This window comes from Solanum verrucosum, unplaced genomic scaffold, assembly GCF_900185275.1.
Source record: "Solanum verrucosum unplaced genomic scaffold, falcon-dt-bn FXZP01000057.1, whole genome shotgun sequence".
Lineage (NCBI taxonomy): Eukaryota > Viridiplantae > Streptophyta > Magnoliopsida > Solanales > Solanaceae > Solanum > Solanum verrucosum.
The window spans coordinates 520878-541904 of record NW_026019947.1 but is presented as its reverse complement, the minus strand read 5'-3'; the positions used below and the strand labels follow the sequence as shown (position 1 = coordinate 541904).

At 29.2% G+C, this 21027-nt stretch overlaps 1 protein-coding gene across 1 annotated transcript; it reads left to right on the top strand.

Annotated features, from left to right (window-relative positions):
- The first annotated feature begins 19351 nt into the window (after positions 1 to 19351).
- Positions 19352 to 20913, top strand: LOC125810724 (F-box protein At5g65850-like). The gene is made up of 2 exons (XM_049490207.1): positions 19352 to 20294; positions 20840 to 20913. The coding sequence occupies exons 1-2, from the start codon at positions 19352 to 19354 to the stop codon at positions 20911 to 20913; spliced, it is 1017 nt and encodes a 338-aa protein (XP_049346164.1).
- The last annotated feature ends 114 nt before the right edge of the window (positions 20914 to 21027 follow it).

The following is a 21027-nucleotide window of genomic DNA, read 5'->3' as shown; positions in this document are numbered from 1 at the left end:
GAAATCCACAGATGTCAGACTTTCTACTATTGCCGTTGGAACTGCAAACCGTGGAGGTTTAGCAAAGCTATTTATTCATGGAAACAACATTTGTCGTGGTATGACTAATATTTGTCTCAAGGATATTGCTCAAGGTTGCCACCTCAACTGGATTAGAGAAAACAACAATAACGAATCAAGCCGCCCTTTGCCTTGAAACAATTCACACGCGGCCACCAGCTTTCCCAAAATACAAGGAGATGTGTTGCTAACTGCTCACGAAAACATCCGACCTATACTTTAGTCAAGTCGTTCACGTATCTTATCTTCTTTCATTTTATTCATCATATTGTTAGCTTTGACCCAATGAAAAATGGGCCCAAGTCTCAGGGAATTTTTCTGGTGGAATGTGTCTACTATTGGTGATGAAGGCTTAGTGTCATTTGTTAGAGAAGCTTGATATTTTCCAATGGATAATAAATAGAGGTATGTTCTTGTTTAATTGTGTTTGCCACCTCGACCGAATCAGATAAAACAACATCGTTGAATCAGGTCACCCTTTACCTTGAAAGAATTCACATGCAGCCACCAACTTTCCTAAAAATGGGCCCTACTCTCAGAGAACTTTCCTTGTGGAATGTGGATTTTGTTGGTGATGAAGGCTTAGTTGAGATTGTTCATGGGTGTCATCTGTTAGTGAAGCTTGATCTTTTCCAATGGCCACTAAATAGAGTTATATTCTTGATTCATTGAGGTTTCCGCCTCGACCAAATCAGGGTAACAACAATGTCGAATCAAGCCGCCCTTTGCCTTGAAAGAATTCATATGCGGCCACCAGCTTTCCAAAAATAAGGGGAGATCTAATGCATACTACTCACAGAAACATCTGGCCTATACTATAGTGAAGTCATTCACGCATATTTTTTATGTTTTCCTTCTATTTATCATATTTTTAGCTTTGACCCAGTGAAAAATGGGCCCTACTCTCAGGGAACTTTCCTTGCAAAATGTGTCCAATGTTGGTGATGAAGGCTTATTTGAGATTGCTCATGGGTGTCATATGTTAAAAAAGCTTGATCTGTTCCAATGGCTAATGAATAGAGGTATGTTTTTATTTCATTGAGGTTTCCACTTCAAGCGAATCAGACTAAACAACAATGTTGAATCAGGCCGCCCTTTGCCTTGAAAGAATTCACATGTGCCTACTAGATTTCCAAAAATAAAGGGAGTTATGCTTCTTACTGCTCACAGAGACATCCGACCTGTACTATAATCAAGTCAATCACCTATCTTTCTGATCTACTTCCCTTTTAGTCATCATATTTTTGTCTTATGTTGGTGATGAAGGCTTATTTGAGATTTCTCATGGGTGTCATCTTTTAGAGAGGCTTGATCTTTTCCAATGGCTAATAAATAGGGGTATGTTCTTGTTTCATTGAGGTTTCCACCTCAACCGAATTAGAGTAAACAACAATGTCGAATCAGGCCGCCCTTTGCCTTGAAAGAATTCACATGCGGCCACCAGCTTTCCCAAAATAAGGGGAGATTTGCTACTTACTGCCCATGGAAACATCAAACCTATACTATAGTCTAATCGTTCACCTATCTTTCTGATCTACTTTCCTTCTATTCAGTATATTTTTTGCTTTGACCTGGTGAAAAATGGGTCGTACTCTTAGAGAACTTTCCTTGTGGAATGTGTTTTTGTTGGTGATGAAGGCTTATTTGATATTGCTCATGGGTGCATGTCATCTGTTAGAGATGCTTAATCTTTTCCAATGGCCAATAAATAGAGGTATGTTCTTGATTCTTTGAGGTTTCCACCTCGACCAAATCAGAGTAAACAACAATGTTGAATCAGGCCTCCCTTTCCCTTGAATGAGTTCACACACAGCCACCAGTTTTCCCAAAATAAGGGGAGATCTACTCCTTACTACTCACGAAAGCATCTGAGCTATACTATAGTCAAGTTGTTCACGTATATTTTTTATTCTTTCCTTCTATTCGTCATATTTTTAGCTTTGACATAGTGAAAATGAGCCCTCCTCTCAGGGAACTTTCCTTGTGGAGTGTATCTACTATTGGTGATGAAGGCTTATTTGAGATTGTTCATGGGTGTCATCTGGAATCTTGATCTTTTCCAATGCCCAAGAATTACTAATAAGTCTTTGTTAGATATAGCAAAGAATTGTCTCAATCTTAACTCTTTGTCGATAAATGATTGTTCATATATTGGGAATAAGTCTCTCAAAATTGTGGGTAAATATTGCCCGAACCTTAAGCATGTTGGATTATAAAATTGTCCACTCGTTGGGGATCAAGGAATTGTGGATCTCTTTTACTTAATTGTTCATGTTTTAACAAGAGCAAAATTCAAGGAACTAAACATAAACGACATCTCTCTAGATATTATCTCACGTTATAGAACTGCACTAACACATCTATCTCTTGCTGATCTTCAAAGAGTAGAACAGAGGGGTTTCTGGGTCTTGGATAATAATCATCGTCTACAAAAGCTGGAGGCTCTTTTAATATTGCTTACTATGGATTCAATAATTTGGGTCTTCAAGTTATATGTAAAGGTTGTCCAGAGAATGGACCTTATAACCTGCACCCGCTAGCCTTTGTAAAGTCGATATTTCTATCGAGTATCGGTAGGACAAGGAACGAAGTAGCTCGCCTAAAAAGAGAGGAACGAAGCTTCGTGTTTGTTTTTCTTCAAACCCCAATCCGCTCTCGCTCGCCGCTACTACCTGGATAATATGTTGTATTACCCTAAAGAGTCATACTCATATCCAGGGCATTTTGTCCTTGAAAGAGCATCCGGAGACCGAAGCCCCGGTGAACGGGGACCATAACTATAACGTTCCTAAGGCAGCAAAATTCCTTGTCGGGTAAGTTCCGACCCGCACGAAAGGCGTTACAATCTGGGCACTGTCTCGGAGAGAGGGTCGGTGAAATAGACATGTCTATGAAGATGCAGACTACCTGCACCTGGATAGAAAGACCCTATGAAGCTTCACTGTTCCCTGGGATTGGCTTCATCAAATGATACAAGTCTCGGATAAGAATCTACAACGCACTAGAACGCCCTTGTTGACGATCTTTTACCTTAACAGCATCTAGGGTTCCTCGAACAATGTGATATCTCACACCGGGTAAATCCTTAACCCTTCCCCCTCTTACTAAGACTACAAAATGTTCTTGTGAATTATGGCCAATACCGGGTATATAATGAAGCTAATTTGCATCCAAAAAAGAGGTGTGCTTTCAGACTATGGATTGGTTGCTTGTGTCCAATCTTTGCGACTAAAAAAACATTTTTATTTACTAAACTAAACAAAGAAGAAAACTTAATTGGTTATAAATCTATTAATACAAGTAATAGTACAATCTAAGAATGATAACCTTTTAGCTTGCCTTGTATGTAACAAAGTGAAGGTTGGATCAAAGCACCACAAGTGCTACGGAGAGAGGTGATTTACAATAAATTAGACCATCAACATAAATTTTGTCAATTCATGGTAAATTTTATTAATAAATAATACACTTAGCTTAAAATAAAATAATGAAAATTTGTATAGGTCATTTCAACTTATTCAAGAACTAGTTTTTCAACATGTGTATTGCACATGATTATCAATTCAAAAAATTTAAGCAAAGATTTGAATAATAAGCTTTGCACAAAATAATATTGTAGATTCCTTTGTGAATGTTCAATTAGGATATATATATATATATATATATCTTATTCACACGAACCTATGAAGATGATCAATAAAAAAAGGGAGAAGGATCAAGTACCCCCCTAGACTATGTCTCAAATTCCAGAGATACACCTTAACTAAACTAAGGTCAGGTCCTATTACCCACTGAACTCATTTTATATATAATATTGTTGTCACGCCCCGAGCCTACACCCTGGGCGGGACCGGCACTCGAAGACCATTGCATGCCCCAAGCAAACCCTTGGCCTGGCTTATTTAACTTAGCGGAAACTTAACTCAACAGAATAACTTCATGCAATAAAAGGTCATAAAACAACCCAACTGATAAAATCTTTGGCCAAAAAGGCAACTCGAGTCTCAAAGTAGAATATTTACATATATACATAGATGAGAGACTCAAAACTAACTGACTGACTATCTATGAAGCCTCTATACACAGAGATGGATGTTGGGACAGACCCCGCAACATCCTAATAAAGCAAAACTAAGAAAACAAAATAACCGAGTCCTCCGAAATGCAAAGAGGCTCACCACTGACTCTGGAGTGCTCAGCTGGATCAATGGCGTGCTGGATGCTGATCCTGGGTACCTACGTCTGCATCGTCATAAGATACAGGCCAACTAGCATCAGTACATTGAATGTACGAGTATGCGAGCTGGAAAGCTAAACAACAACTTAAGCTTGAAAGGAGTACAGGTGAACACTTACCTTAGCTCTGATCGACTCATGAATAACTGAACTCAAATGTAAAGCAATAAGACACATGCAATACATAAAGCTTGTAAAACATTAAAAACAACTTAGTTCATTAAGGACAAAAATAACGAACTCAACTTTACTTATAAAAAAGTAATATTACTTTAATGGGAGATTCTTTAACCGACAACCACCACTATGAGCCTTAGTGATGATACAACGTTTTACCTCACGTTTCCCAAGGACCATCATATACCTTGTCGTGATATAGGACCTTACTTAACTTAGTGGATCCACTAGCTTAATCTTACGTGATCATCTAAAAAGAATGACCCGTTTATTCCCATATTTGGCTACATGTTTCTTATGGAGAGTTGAGTTAATATGAACTTGCGTCCCCAATTCGGTGCTCAATACTACTCCTAAAATACTTTAGCTCATAAGTGTTTTAAACACATCTTTCTTTAGTTTGAGATAATTGCTCAAAATCTAGCCCAAAGGCTCACTTGGAATCGATGTTCCCTTTTCTTAAAACTAGCCCAAAGGCTCTTTTGGAATCATAGTTCCTCTCTTACTCAAATGTGAAAACATTTATAAACTTCTTTGGGAATACGTAGTTCCTTAATACTTTGAGAAATGAACTCAACTCTATACTCTTTACTCAACTTGAAACTCTTTACTCTTTACTCAACTTGAAACTTGAGCCTTAAAATGAAGTTAAAACGTTCAATAAAAATTCTTGAAAAACTTTGAAGACTTGCTTTGACTTGTTTCTTAACTTCTAGACTTGACTCTAACTTCACTTGACTTTGATCCGAACTTTCCTCGAATTGGATTATGAATTCAAGGGTAATGATTTCATGTTTATGGATGAGTTCTTGACGTTTAGATGTACCCTAGAGTGTTGAAAACAACTATAAAACATAGGTACATTACCAAGGAACATGCATGAAAAAGTGGGGAAAGAATGAGAAAGACTGGCGTCCTTGGCGCTCTAAGAGGCGCGGGGCGCCAGCCTTCAAAGCTCAGAAGGCCTGGTGGGGGGCTCTGCATGGCGCTCCGCCCCAAGGGTGGAAGCTCAAAATCCCTTTTGGGGCGCGCTGGCTAGCGCGACGCCCCAGCCTTTTTCCCCGAAAACCCGACTTTTCTCCTTTGTTTTCCAACTCTAAACCTTCTTAACTTCAAAGGTTCCAGCCCCAAACACTTAGAATCATCAAACCCCTCAACATACACTAGATTCAACTCGAAATCACAACCGGAAACATGTACCAAGACAACAAGGAACTTCAACAACACAACCAACAACTTCAACAACCACAATCAACAACTTCAACAAACACAACCAATCTTTTCTCGGATTAAAACGAGTTTGGCTTGTGGGGGAATGAACCAACCCAACACTATGATCTCACATACCTTATTAGGGATCACCCCCGACGAGAACCACGATGATCTCGACGAACTTAGCTCCTTCTTCTCATTTCTCCTCTTCTCTCTTTTCCTCTCAAGAACCCTAACTCTCACTTTTTAAAGGGAAAACTGATTTAAAATAAATCTATACTCTAAATATAACCAAAAGAAATGGTTAGGGAAAAGACCAAAATATCCTTACAAATTCGGACTAAACTACCCTATGCCAATAGCCCAACTTCCAAAGGGCATAACTCACTCATACGAACTCGGAATCGAGCAAACTCGGTGGTGTTGGAAAGATAATTCCAAGGGATTTCCAATCATAATTGGAAATTAACCTAAATCATCCTGAGCTAGGAGTTATGACTGCTCAAAGTTGACCAAAAACTAATTTCTTTTCCATACTTAACCAAATTTCCAGATTTTGAATTCTTTCTAAAAATGACTATTTCCAATTTCCAGCTTCTTCATAGTTATTTCAAATTGCCGGATGTTACAATTGTATACATTTTGGCTTATGTGGCACACCCCATGACTCCACACAGTTGAGGCGCATGGGAGATATTTGGATGTCACATAAGCCAAAAAGGTGTACAAAATTACAAAAAAAAAAAAAAAAGAGTTCAGGGGGGTAATAGGATCTTACTTTAGTTAAGGTGTGTTTCTGGGATTTGAGACATAGGCTAGGGAGGTACTTCTACCTTTATTAGTTGAATGCCATAATGTATATATTTATTTCAATTTGATGAGGTTCAATCATTTAATTAGTCGTAACTCACTCATATTACCTTATAGACGATATTTGTTGTGTATTTTTCTTGTCATCTAACTAGATGTGTTTTGCACATGTATTCCACTAAATCTGTTTAGATGTCATATGTTATTGTGGATAATAACTACATTTTATTTTTTAGAACTATATTTGTATATTAATTTTTATTTTATAAGTTATAACATAGTGACGTTCTGTTTATGGGCTCTCATATTTGACGTCTTGATCGACTATGTACATAAATCAAAGAAAGTTATCTGACTGTCCATAGTTAACAAAGAAAAGTTTTCTTTTTTTTTTAACCGAAAAAATTAAAAATTAAAATTAAAGAATATATTCTATCTGTGAAATCGTATATATAATCACATGTTTATCTTACACCCAACAAAGATATAATTCATATTCTTGTAAGCAATTTTCAATTTATTCAACAAACCATGATTCTTTCAAGGAAAAATAACAACAATGTGTTATCACATATATAGGGGAGGTATAATAATATGAAAAATTATTGGTCAAAAGTTAATATAAGAAAAGAAGAAGATAGAAATAATTAATGTAATAACTATGAGAATTCATAAATTATAACTAAAGAATGTAAAAGAGTGTGAATAACATTTGCAATAATTATTAATAACTAAGAGAATTTATAATGTTATAACTAAAGAATTAATGTGCAATAGATGAATTTCTAATAAATTTTATACTTACATAAATAAATAGGACTTTTAATTAATGTTACTATTTTTTTATAGTTATTAGATTTTAATTTAGTGTAGGGACGAAATGAAAATGTTTATTCCATATTACTGAATATAAAATTTATTTTGATAATGATAAATTTTAAATGATTCATCTATATTCACATATTTTCACATTTGTTGTGAGCTTTTTTTAAAATATATTTTGAAGTTAGATGATCTTGTTAACTTGATAATACATTTGTGACATATAAATACCTACCCATATATATCAATATTCGTCGAAAATAATGAAATAGTAAGAAATAGTAAATTAACAAAACAAAAGGGCAATGTTTACATAGTAATAACTATTTTGAAGCAAACTTCCTGACAATCTAAATCACATAAGTAGCATTGATAAATAAAGTCATTTTTTTTTATCTTGAGCATCAAAAAAACAAATCATGACAATTCACTCTTGACAAGTTTAATAATTTTGGAAAAAGATATTCAGAAACATATATCTACATCACAGGAGAAATTGTTAACAGAAACAAATGAATTTAGACTACAATAGAAATTAAACTAATACAAACTTCAACTGACGTTATTACAAGTCATATGAACTTTTCTTCGTAGAAAATATTGAAATATTAAAAAATAGTAAATCAGTAAAACAAAAGGGCAATGCTTATATAGTAATAACTATTTTGAAGCAAACTTCCTAACAATCTAAATCACATAAGTATCATTGAAATAAAGTCATTCTTTTGTCTTGGGCATCAAAAAAACAAATTGTGACAATTCTCTAACTCTTGAGAAGTTTAATAATTTTGAAAAAAGATATTCAGAAGCATATATCTACATCACAAGAGAAATTGTTAACAAAAATAAATAAATTTACACTACAACAAAAATTAAACTAATACAAACTTCAACTGACGTTATTACAAGTTATATAAACTTTTCTTCATTGAAAATACTTAAATATTGAGAAATAGTAAATCAGTAAAACAAAAGGGCAATGTTTATATAGTAAGAACTATTTTGAAGCAAACTTCCTGAGAATGTAAATCACATAAGTAGCATTGATAAATAAAGTTATTATTTTGTCTTGAGCATCAAAAAAACAAATCGTGACAATTCTCTAACTCTTGAGAGGCTTAATAATTTTTGAAAAAGATATTCAGAAGCATCTATCTACATCACAAGAGAAATTGTTAACAAAAACAAAAGAATTTAGACTACATCATGTTAACTTCATATATTGGAACATTACATACTAATGTATATATTAAGCAAAAAAAATAGCTATTATATCATAAGAATTATTTTCCTCAAGTACTTGAGGTTAAGGAATATAGTCTCTTAGGTTAGAACAATTTACTTCATATGAATAGTGGTACCTCATATTCCGCTAAACTTCGAACTCACTCAACAACAATAAATTACACGATTTTTTTTAAATGCAAGAAGAAGAGTAGAAGATTTTAAGAAAAAAAATTGTGGTTGAAGAATAAGAGGAAACCCCTCTATTTATAGTTAACAAAGGTTAGTATGAACATGTTATTTTTGGGTTTTATCTTAAAAGTCATGACCTTTCCGAGAAGTCACAACTTATTGAAAAATCACAACTCTTTGGAAAAGTCATAACTCATCCAAAAAATCACAACCCTTTGAAAAAAGTCACAACTTATTAGAAAAGTCACAACTCATCGAAAAAGTCAAAACCTAAGTTAAGAATATTATAGTAATTTAACATTCAAGTTAGGAGTTCATGCTTATAAGGTAATATAGATAGATAGATAGATAGATAGATAGATTGGGTTTTATTTAGAGTGATTAGGTAAGTTCTAAACAAATTTAAAAAAATCTACAGCTATCACATCATTAAATTGGTGTCGAAAATTATATTTTCAATTAAAAAGGAATGCGAAGATAACTAATTAATCAACTATATAAATCATTTGGATTGGTTGCGCACTTGCGCTCTATTTAGGTCTATATATTAAATTAAAGATTCATAATAAATTGTTCATTTTTATAGGGTAAATTTCTTAAATGATCACTAGCTTAATTGAATAGTAAAATCACTTATTTATTGTCATAAAAATAGTATCACACCAATAGGAAAACAATTTTAACACTAATCTCAACTTATTCAATTCTAGAATCATCTATGAGTATTTTTAAGAAACTTATTTTCCATAAAAAAATATATGGGTACAAAGTCGCTTTTGTAAGAAAGCGTTTTACCCCCAATGTGAGACTTCCCGGTGTGTTACATCATTTTTTTTTATGTTTCTCATTTACAATAATTGAGAGAAGTTCAGGAAATAACATTTTTTAGTTTTAATATAACTAATGTGACTAAGGGGAAATTTTTTATTCAATCTTTTCATTAAATAATTTGTTTATTAATTAAAAGTTTTAAAAATACTAAAAAGATGATTTACTTACTTATTTATTTATTTATTTATTTATTCTGTGACTGTTTTTTAATATGATAAACTATATCATATATTTTTAGGGGCAGCAATATGAATAGCTATGAGAAATGTATCATGTGTAATATTATCTCTTTCAAGTGTGACAGAAATTAACATATTAATTAGATCTTGACAACCAGATATACACAAAAATAAAACCGTATAACTTTTCATCTTCATTCATTCACATAATAATAAGAAGAAGAGCAAAGTTAAATGAGTAAAAAATGCTAATTGAGCTTTCTAATATGTTGATTAGTAGAGTTTCATAATTTAATTTTTGTTTAATAACAGGAAGTTATATATCTAATCAAAATAAAAAATAAAAAAAATAGAATAATATTATTTGAAATCAAAACAATACATGAATGAATCTTCAAAATATTTGAAAATCATTCAAACTTTTGCACTACTATGACCACCTCTCTTGATGAAATCATTCGAGATAATTAAGCTTCCTTCTTTATTTTGATGAACTTGTACCAAACTAATGTGAACATCCATGTGATGAATCTTCAAGAATATATCTATGATCTTATCAAAATGAAGACCATATGGTGACATTATTAAGTACATGATTGATGAAAAAGATGAAGAAAAAAATAATTAAAAAGAGGAAAAAACTATACTAATAAAAAGAAAGAATGAGAAAATGAAAATGAACATTGAACATAGATAATTGTTATTTATAAATTGTGTAAACCATAAGAATAATTAGAAATGAGTTGAAGAGACATATTATTTAAGTAGAGAATGTAAATAGATGGAGGCTTTGTTGTAACTTATTAGATATAATTAGAATAGTAAATATGATTGAATTTTTTAATTAACAAACAAATTATTTAATGAAAAGAAATGAAAAAGAAAGCCAAAAAAAAGGAGAAAAAGGATAAATTCCATGAAGACCATAGAAAGGTGCTGCATCACCTTGTCTATGTTTCTCCTTTAAGATAGTTGTTATTTATAGATTGTGTAAACCATAAGAATAATTAGAAATGAGTTAAGGAGATATATTATTTAAGTAGGGAATGTAAATAGATGGAGGTTTTGTTGTAACTTATTAGATATAATTAGAATAGTAAATATGATTGAATTTTTTAATTAATAAACAAATTATTTAATGAAAATAAATGAAAAAAGGCAAAAAAAAAAAAAAAGAGTTAAAGGACAAATAGGAATGAAAGTCATAGAGAGGTGCCACATCACCTTGTCTATGTTTATGATTGTTAACTTTTTAATTTTGAGTTAAGTTAAAGGAAAGTGGTGAATTCCTAAAATATAGGTAAATTGATTAAGATTTTTCTACTTCCAATTTAAAATTCCATAATTCAAATAATTTTAATTTATAAATAATAATTTAACAAAAAAGTAATATACTAAAAACTGTTAATTATAATTTAACAAAAAAATAATACAATAAAAACAAAACAAAGAGTTAACAAAAACTCCTATTAAAAAACTCATTTTCCCTATATTTCCTCTTCAGTTCACACTTTACTAACAATTAAATTTATTCTTTAGATAAATTGATTTCAAAATTTAAAAAACAGTATAACTGAAACATAAAAAAAGAAAAATTTAAGTGAAAAGCATTATCCGTAGCACACTGTAACCGTATGAATTACTGAATTGCAATACTCAATTAGAAAGTTACCATAGTTAATATGACTTTTTTCTATTCCTTTTATTTTTATTTTTTAAAAAAAAAACAGGTTTTCTCACCAAATTTAATCTTCTTCCAATGTTTATACTTTTGGTGAGCTTAATTAAGATGGATAGATCATTTCTTGTGAATTTGGTAATATATATTTGTAACTAATCATTTTTTAAAAACACATGTATATAAGTGTTTATTTTTTAATTATAATAATTAAATAGTTGAAAATGTTTACATCTTAATTCAAATTTAAAATTGCTGCATTAACTCTAACTAATAAACTATACATAATTTATTTATTTATAAATTTATTCTCAACTTAAAATCCATTTTTTATTTTATTTTTAAGTTTAAAATAAATTTATTTATTTACAAATCTTTCGGAGGTTTGTCCTAAAAATGTCAATTTTTTGTTGATTATTTGGTAGTAATATTTTTGGTTAGAAGTGTGTGTATATATATAAAATTTAAAAAAATTAACAATAATTTAAAATTTAAGTAGATATAAACAAATGAATTTTAGAAATGCAATTTTATATTTTTTGGAAATACGGTTTCAAAAGTGTATGATCTGAAACATATAAGAACGTGTGTAACTTCCTTTTGAAACTGAAAAGGTTGTGTGATTTTTAATTTTAAAAGTATTTCTATTTGATTATTTCTTGGTTATTTAAAATTTGATTTTATTCTATAATTATTAAAATCATGCATTTAATTTTATTTTACCCTCTATTACTATATAAGAAGAGGGAATAAGTATTCACCACAAGTTAACATGTGTTCCAATAAGAAGAGGAAATAATCAATATATTTATAAAAAGAAATGACATATAAAATAAAATGGAGAGAGTATTGATTTTTCAAAATGGAAAAGGACAAAACACATAAAAAATTAAAAGACACATAAAAAAAAGTTGGTTTAACTCTCAAACATAAAAAGTAACATATGTTATTAAAAACTTTAATAAAAAGTACTATAATTTACAATATATAATAACTTAAAATATCTACAAGACATCAACAAAAAAGACTAATTTTTGTACTGCTTCTTTCACATAAATTAGAATTGGGATGATTTTAAAATTTTAATTTTGGTTATACATTATAAAATAGCCGAAAAATTGAATAATATAATTTTTTTAAAAATAACCGAATGAATTACTATATAAAAAGAGGAATAAGTATTCACCGCAAGTCAACATGTGTTCCAATAAGATAGGAAGAGGGAATAAGTATTCACCACAAGTCAACATGTGTTCCAATAAGAAGAGGGAATAACCAATATATTTATAAAAAGAAATGACATATAAAATAAAATGGAGAGAGTATTGATTTTTCAAAATGGAAAAGGACAAAACACATATAAAATTAAAAGACATATAAAAAAAAAGTTGGTTTAACTCTCAAACATAAAAAGTAACATATGTTATTAAAACTAATAACTTAAAATATCTACAAGACAACAAAAAAAAGACTAATTTTTGTACTGCTTCTGTCACATAAATTAGGATTATTGGGATGATTTTAAAATTTTAATTTTGGTTATACATTATAAAATAGCCGAAAAATTGAATGATATAATTTTTTTAAAAATAACCGAATGAATCGTCCTATCGATAACCCTAATGTTACTTCTACTCTGTTTATTTTTACTTAAATTTAGAAAGATATGCTTCATTTCTACCCTCAATCTTATCGCTACATTTATTTGCTATTTAAAATTGAAACTAAAAAGACAAATGACAAATAAGTTTCTATATTAGCTCACTTATGAGCAAAATATATTATAACAATCTTTACTAATTTTATAACAATACATAAACTATACTCCCTCCGTCCCATATTAGATGGGCACTTCCAACTTTACACGGTGATTAAGAAATCATTAATACATTGGAAGACTTCACCATTTTGCCCTTTGTTTATATCAATGCACATTGAAATGAGTTACAAAAAATACACATACAATTAATAAGTGCTCAAATAATATGAAAAAAATATTTTTAGTAAGATTCTCATCTAATATGGGACGGAGAGAGTAACAATATAACTTTATTAATGTTGGGCCCGGACAGCGCCCGGGCTTTCTTTACTAGTTTATGTATATGTTTCGATAAAATTTTAAATTCAAGAACATATCTAAATTAATTTTCATCATACGTAGGAAATTTAAATTAATATGTGACCGGCCCCATTATAACAAATTGCTATTTATCTGTTGAATTCATGGTTGAATTTGATTTTAGGGATGAATTTAAGTTTTAATTTTTAAATTAACATGATACTGTTAAAATAACCTATTTATCAATTCAGAGGGATAGATGGTTAAAGAGTACTTGGGAAATGACAACAAACACAAATTATTGAAATAAGCAATTTTTAACTTTTTATAATAAATCTTAGTATGCCTAAATTAATCAATAAGTAAAAATAAAAAATAGGTTACACGTAAGTATGCATGATAATTTTGATTTCATGTTTCATTATATAGCTATCTGCCAAATGGTTAAAGATGATAAGTGTGCATTTTCTCCCTCGTATGAGAACTCGATCTTTTTTCCTTCTCTTTTTTTTCTTAATGAGTTATGAGTTAATCAAAGTGAAGTGTGGCAAGCATGTCTGAATATCACTATTACATTAAGATTTTACAATTATCAAATTATATGCAATTATAATAAGATAGACACTTTAATATAATAATAATAAAAAAGAAAATTAGTAACTCAAACAAATAATTAATTTATCTTTAATGAATTAAGTGATAATTTACGCTAAGAAGATTCTTCAATGTAATTATTTATGTACAATATAGCTATATTTAAAGTGATTTTTTAAAACTCTAATTCTAAGAGACGGAAGAGTTCTTCATTCAGGAATTGTGGCTTCAATATATGCAATGATAATACTAAAATATTACTAAAAAAATTATTCACGTATAATGTTGTCAATTCGTTCAAAAAGTTGATCAACATTTTCATATTTTCGTAATATATATATTATTAAAGACTACGTCGCAATACCTTTACTTCAATCTTATGTTGAATATATAAGACCAAAAGAAAAAAAAAATCTTATGTTGAATTTGGGTCCTTCAAATGAAGATCCTCTTGTGTATGTTGAGTATTTTCTTAATTCAATTTTTATTATAGAAACAGTGCAAAGAGATAAACTCAACGAAAAAAAGGTATAATTTAATTTGTTACCTGAAAGCCATAAAGCATAATTAAAATTTCTCACAATGATTCTCTTTTTAAAAAAAATTACATAAAAAAAGAACATAATTACAGTGTTTTGTATTTATAGAGAGAGGAAACAAAGAACAGAAAAGCTAAAACTCTAAAACTGTAAATATAAGTTATAATCAGTTTTAAATTCAAAAACCTCAGAAATTTGTAATAAGTTCTAAAGTTTAATAAACGTGAGGCAATCAATAGATTTTTAACTTTAACTTTAATTTAATATTTATATTAATTAATTTGTAATAAGTTTTAAAGTTTAATAAACGTGAGGCAATCAATAGATTTTTAACTTTAACTTTAATTTAATATTTATATTAATCATTTAAATTAATTTAATACAAATAAGAAAGTAATTGGTAATAAATTCAAAAAGCTAGCTGGTTAAGATATTGATTTCGGATAAATGTTATTTTGTAAAAAAAATAAAGAAGTAAAAACTAACTTGTACTTCTATTTTAATTGTTAAATATTTAGAGCTGTCAATAAGGGCTGACCCATGTCATCCGGGCTAACTCATAAAGGCTTTGCAATTTAACGGGTCAGGCTAGGCTATCCCATTTTTTAAGTGGGCCAAAAAATGATCGTCCCAACCTACAAGTGTGTGGGCTATGGGTCAGCCCTCTTTTCTTAAAAATATATTTTTATAATTTTTAAAATTAAATTATAATTTAAAAATATTATCATAAATATCGACTAGTGTTACTACTTATTAATCAAATACACAAATAAAATTATCTATATAATATTTATTGAGTTTGATTTCAAGTAAAAACATAAATAGCTAAATAGAAATATTAACCTAATTATTTTCCAATAATCATAATAAAACACAAAAAATATGATAATATTCCATAGGCTATGATGGCCTATGTAGTGATTCCCTAGAAATTTTAGAAACTTTATTTTATGTAGTACTTATTTTATAAACATAATTTGTATTTATATTGTACTATTTCAAACTTTACACAAATTTTGAGTGTAGACTCCTGTTATTTTTAATACTTTATTTTATTTTTATTTTTTAATTCTTTTTTATTTGGCTCACGGGCTGACCCTATCCATATTTCTCAATCTCCACAAATCGACAGGCATATTCAGGTTGGGCTAAAAAGTTTTTTTCTTAAATGGGCTTCAAAAATTGTACCCAATCCTATCAAATTACGGATTAGGCCAGCCGGCACAACGTGCCTAGTCCATATTGATGGCTCTGGCTAAAATAGAGGAGCCGGGAAAACATGCACTTTGTTGTCTATATTTTTTTGAAATACTGATTTGCAAGTCAAATTTATTGTTATCCAAATAATAATAATAATAATAATAATAATAATAATAATAATAATATTATTATTGCTATATTATTATATTATTAGTGTTATATTATACTATTATTAGTAGTAGTAGTATTATCATTATTTTTATTATTATTTAACAATTTTCCATTTATTTTTAAATTGTATTTCAAAACAAGAAATTTTAAAATTCAAATTAAAAAATTGTTTTCGTGAAACTAACTGATTTGCAATTCAAATTCATAATTATTCAAATTATTATTATATTGTTATTTAATATTATTATTATTACTAATATTATTATTATTATTTAAAAAATTTCATTTTATTTATAAATTTGCCTTTTATTTATAAATTATATTTCAAAACATGAAGTTTTAAATTCAATTAAAAAACAATAACTAATTTTTAATTTTAGGAAATAAAAAGAAACATGGAATTATTTAGTTGGATACTATTTTTTTAAAGTTTTTTTTTTGTTGATTTAAGATATATATTTAAAAGATTGTTAAATTATTTTTTGAATTTTAAAATTATTGAATTTTTGTGGGGCTGACATGTGACATGTGACAATTTTCACCTTTTGGGAGTTAGGATTTATGTATCCAGCTTTTGGAAGTTTGAGAGAAAAATAAGGGATTTTGGAAAATTTTAAAACTGGTAGGGAATAATGGGAAAAAAAGATGTATATATAAGTAATTTATCAATTATAGTATAGATAGATATATAGATAGATTTCAAATTGATTGTGGTTAATGCAGTAAGAAGTCATTTATTATGAGAAGTTAATAAACCCAGTGGCGGATCCAGGATTTTATGGTTATGGGTGCTTACTATTTTTAATATAAACTTGTATTAACCAAAGAGCGTAATTGCGCGCTAAAATTCCTCAACAAGAGTGTTTTTTTTTTAAAAAATAAATTCAATAGTCAATCAAAATTCTTTTAATTGGTTCAACAAAAAAATAAAGAGGAGGAACAATATACTTTCACGTACGATTGTAATTACCAAAACGGCAAACCAACGAGAAGGAGAATTTTTTTGCTTTTGAGTTGGAGAACTTAAATGAAGGCTCTAGAATATAATATTTTTCCCTTTCCTTTTCATTTCCCCTAATTAGACTGACAAGAAAGAAAACGTAAATAAACATGGAAAATCGTGATTAAGTTGCATAATAAACATGAGCAGTGGCCGCTTCAAGATTTTAAGATCACGGTTGCTTTCTTTAACTATCAATCACAAAATATAAATGCACAAATTTAACACTAGTCATAACAATGATATTTAAATATGATAGCAAAAAAAAATTAATAAAAAAACTAGAGTAAAAATATATTGAAAAAGGGAGAAGGAATTTTGCAACTTTTGTAAAAAATTTAATTTAAGAAAATTCAGCGGGACAATGTGAAAGGGAAAATAGATCAAGGACAAAAGTAAATAAATAAATAAAAGAAAGTGTAATTGGAAATTAAAAGGTAGACAGAGAAGAGTTGAAAAGGTAGAAATAATGTGTTTAGAGGAATTTGAACTCGGGCTGAGAAGCAAAATGTAAGGCTTGAGCAGCCACTTTCAACCAACACGCCAAATGAATCGTTTGTTGCATGGGTGCTCACCTTTAGTTTTATACGATTTTGTCTTAATTACTATATAAGTATATATAGTTCGATACGAGGTTAATGGGTGCTCGAGCACCCGAAAACTCCATGTCTGAATAAACCGTTGATGAGAAGTTGTCATCAATTTGAAATTCATAAAACATCAATCAAATAAGGATTCATATCAATTCAAATTAAAATTGAAAAGAATATATATATTATTTGTTTTTGTATATTTTTAATATTTTCGTAATTTTTTTGGTAGGAAAAGGACGTGTATATATATATTTTGAAATTGTAGAATTTTATTTATATTATTTTGTGTGGCTGTCATTTGGAACATTTGTAAAAAATAAAATAAAATAATTATTGTTATTATTATTATTATTATTATTAGGTTTGTACTTTTACTTTTATTTTTCAGTGTCTATATTAATTTTAAAATTTGAAATTATTCCTTAAAATTCTCCACTGATTGAAATTGTTCCTTAAAATTCTCCACAGACTAACGTGGTGCATTTCTTTTTTCTTTTCTTTTTTTGAATAAAATTAATAATCACCCTCACTTTTTGAAATTTTTATTTCTATTTAATTGAAAAAAAAGCGTACTCTATTACCGTTTTTAAGATAACTGTAATCCCTAAATATTTGGATTCATATATTACTATTTTTGTTTGTGTGGCTTTATTTGTTTAGATTTTGGAGTTTTTTTCCACCTAAAATTTAAAATACAGATTTAGTTTTATTTTTTTAGATTTTGGTTTTGATTAGTTAATTTTTATTTGTTTTGATTAGTTAAATTTGAATAGTACTTCGATTTTTTTTTTATAAGCGAGGAAATGACATTTTTTAGTTGGTTACTATTTTTTTAATATAAAAATAGAAGTTTCTATAATAAACCTTATGTAAAGTTTTTAAAATATGTATATGTTTCTATAATAAACCTTATGTAAAGTTTTAAAAATATTTATATGTTTCTATAATAAACCTTATGTAAAGTTTTAAAAATATTTATATAATATTTTATTTTCAATTGATGTTAATTTAAATTTTAAGGTAACTTTAAATTATTTTTACAATTTTATATATCAGTTAAATAATGCTTTAAAATTATACGACTTTTATACTGTAATGAAATATATCACATTAATTTTTTTTAAAAGCTTTAAATTTTTTATTTTTTTAAATTGTAATGTATTATTTAAATTAACTACAAATAATTAATTTTAATAATTTTAATTGTATATAAATCTAAGAAATTATGTGGTGCTAACATGTGACACTTTTTACTTCTCCTATCATATATAGATATTGACAATAAATAATTAATAAAATTACATATTTTAAAAGATATAAAGAGAATTATACAATAACCAATGTATGATTATAAATAATACTGTATTAATCTACATAATTATATACCCAATAGCAAAAAAAAAAATTATATGAGAAGAGAATTTATATTTACTTTACACATTGCATAATCTACCTCTACAATATTGGTCAATAAATAATAATATAAAACGAATTTAATTAAAGCTACGTAATGGTTTGGTAAAAGATTTCTAAACCTAAAGTGATAGTAAAAAGTCTAAACTAATCCTAAGTGGACTCTTTGGAAGAAGTTGTATTTCAGATCAATAATTTTACCCTTTTTCTCCTAATTCTAATAGAAAAAATGTACTAGTACTATTTTTAGAGAGAGAAAAAAAGAGAGTCCTAAAGTCATTAAACCCCAATATAAATGAACTGATAAATATACATTATATAATAAAATTGTTTTAGACCTAAAAAAAAAAAGCGTGCAACTATGAATCATAAGATGAATCTATTGATTCCGGAAGAAATTATGTTTGAAATATTTTCATGGCTTCCGGTTAAATCTTTATTGCGATTCAAGTGTAGTACAAAATTTTGTACATCTCTTGTCTCGGAATTAGATTTTGTGAATATCCATACTTGTCGTTCTATGAGCCGTCCTGGCGGAACAAAATTCATTCTGCGCGAAAAATGGGAATCAATTTTTTTCACGGCTGAGCAAAGAGAAGATGAAAAAGACTCCGCCCCTTTTTTGCAAATTGCGAGATATAATTACCTCTACCTCCATGGCCTTGCATATTATTCTCGGTTGAATTGCGGTAATGGTTTATGTTGCATGTGGGACTCATTATCTACACGACCTGCTGCAATTTTCAATCCGAGTACAAGAGAAGTAAGATTTCTTCCCAACATAGATGGAGAATTTTCTTCTTGTAACTATTCATTAGGTTTTGAGCCTGAAGAAAAGAAGTTCAAAGTTTTTTCAAGGTACAAAGAAAGACACTGGGTTTTCACTTTAGGCATAGACGAATCATGGAGAGAGAATAAAAACATTTCCTTTGCTATTCCGTATTTTAAGCCTAGTGTCTGCATTAGTGGAGTTATATATCAGCTTATTAATGGTGCTATAGCTGCAATTGATATTAAATCTGAAAAATGTGAAACTATTGCATTGTGGAACTCATCTCATGAGTCACCGAACTACTACGAGTTGATAGAGGTGAAGGGTAAATTAGAGGTCATAGATTGCAGAAAATGGGTAGGTGGATACCTTGACTTATGGATTTTAGAGCAGACTCCACAAAGAAAATGGGAGAGACATATCATTCGCCTTCCCTCAATATGGAATCCTATGAAGCCTGGATTCGTATCATCCGTCATGTCCCGTGATGGGGAGATTGTATTCGTCGTCATCTTCAAGTCGGGTGGTGCTTGTTTGTGTTATGATGTCACGAGAAAGAGTTGGAGGGAATTAAAAATCATGGGGCTTCCTAAGGAAAACTACATCAAAGGCATTTATAGTTATGTCGAAAGTCTAGTTTCCTTAGGGTAATTTTGTTGAAACTGGAATGAATTTAGTGCTTGTACACCCTTAGCTTCTGTTTCACCGAAATATCTAGTTGATAACCTTTCGGGAACTGTTTAATTTTATGATAAGATTTTGTTCACGCAAATTCATCCAAATATATTGCAAATCTTTGAAGTGAAGAATCCCACTCACTGTTATCGATTGCAAATACTAAACTATTGTTTGCTGAAGCTATAATGCAGATTTCCATTAAAATTACTATGGCATGGGTGAAGTAACTTGTAAGAATCTTAACTGATGTAGCAAAAAAAATTGTTTCATCGACTCCAAAACCAAAAGTAAATGAGGCCAACAGAAGAGTGAAGAAGCATTGTTGTATTGACAATAAAACAGAAGAGTTCAAAACATAAAGAATTTTGAAAATTAACGAATCTCACAATCATATATCAGGCCTTGTTACTGTGAGGTATAACAGCTTTCCTATTCGTTTACCAGTAATCATACTCTCTGGTTGTAGATTGTAACCAGTGATGAGAATCTCATAAACTAGGTAGATGTTTGCCTCTTGTAGACTTATGTTGTACTGCAATGTTCACTACATGAATCTGTTGTTGTCTGAGTTCATTTGTAACATATTA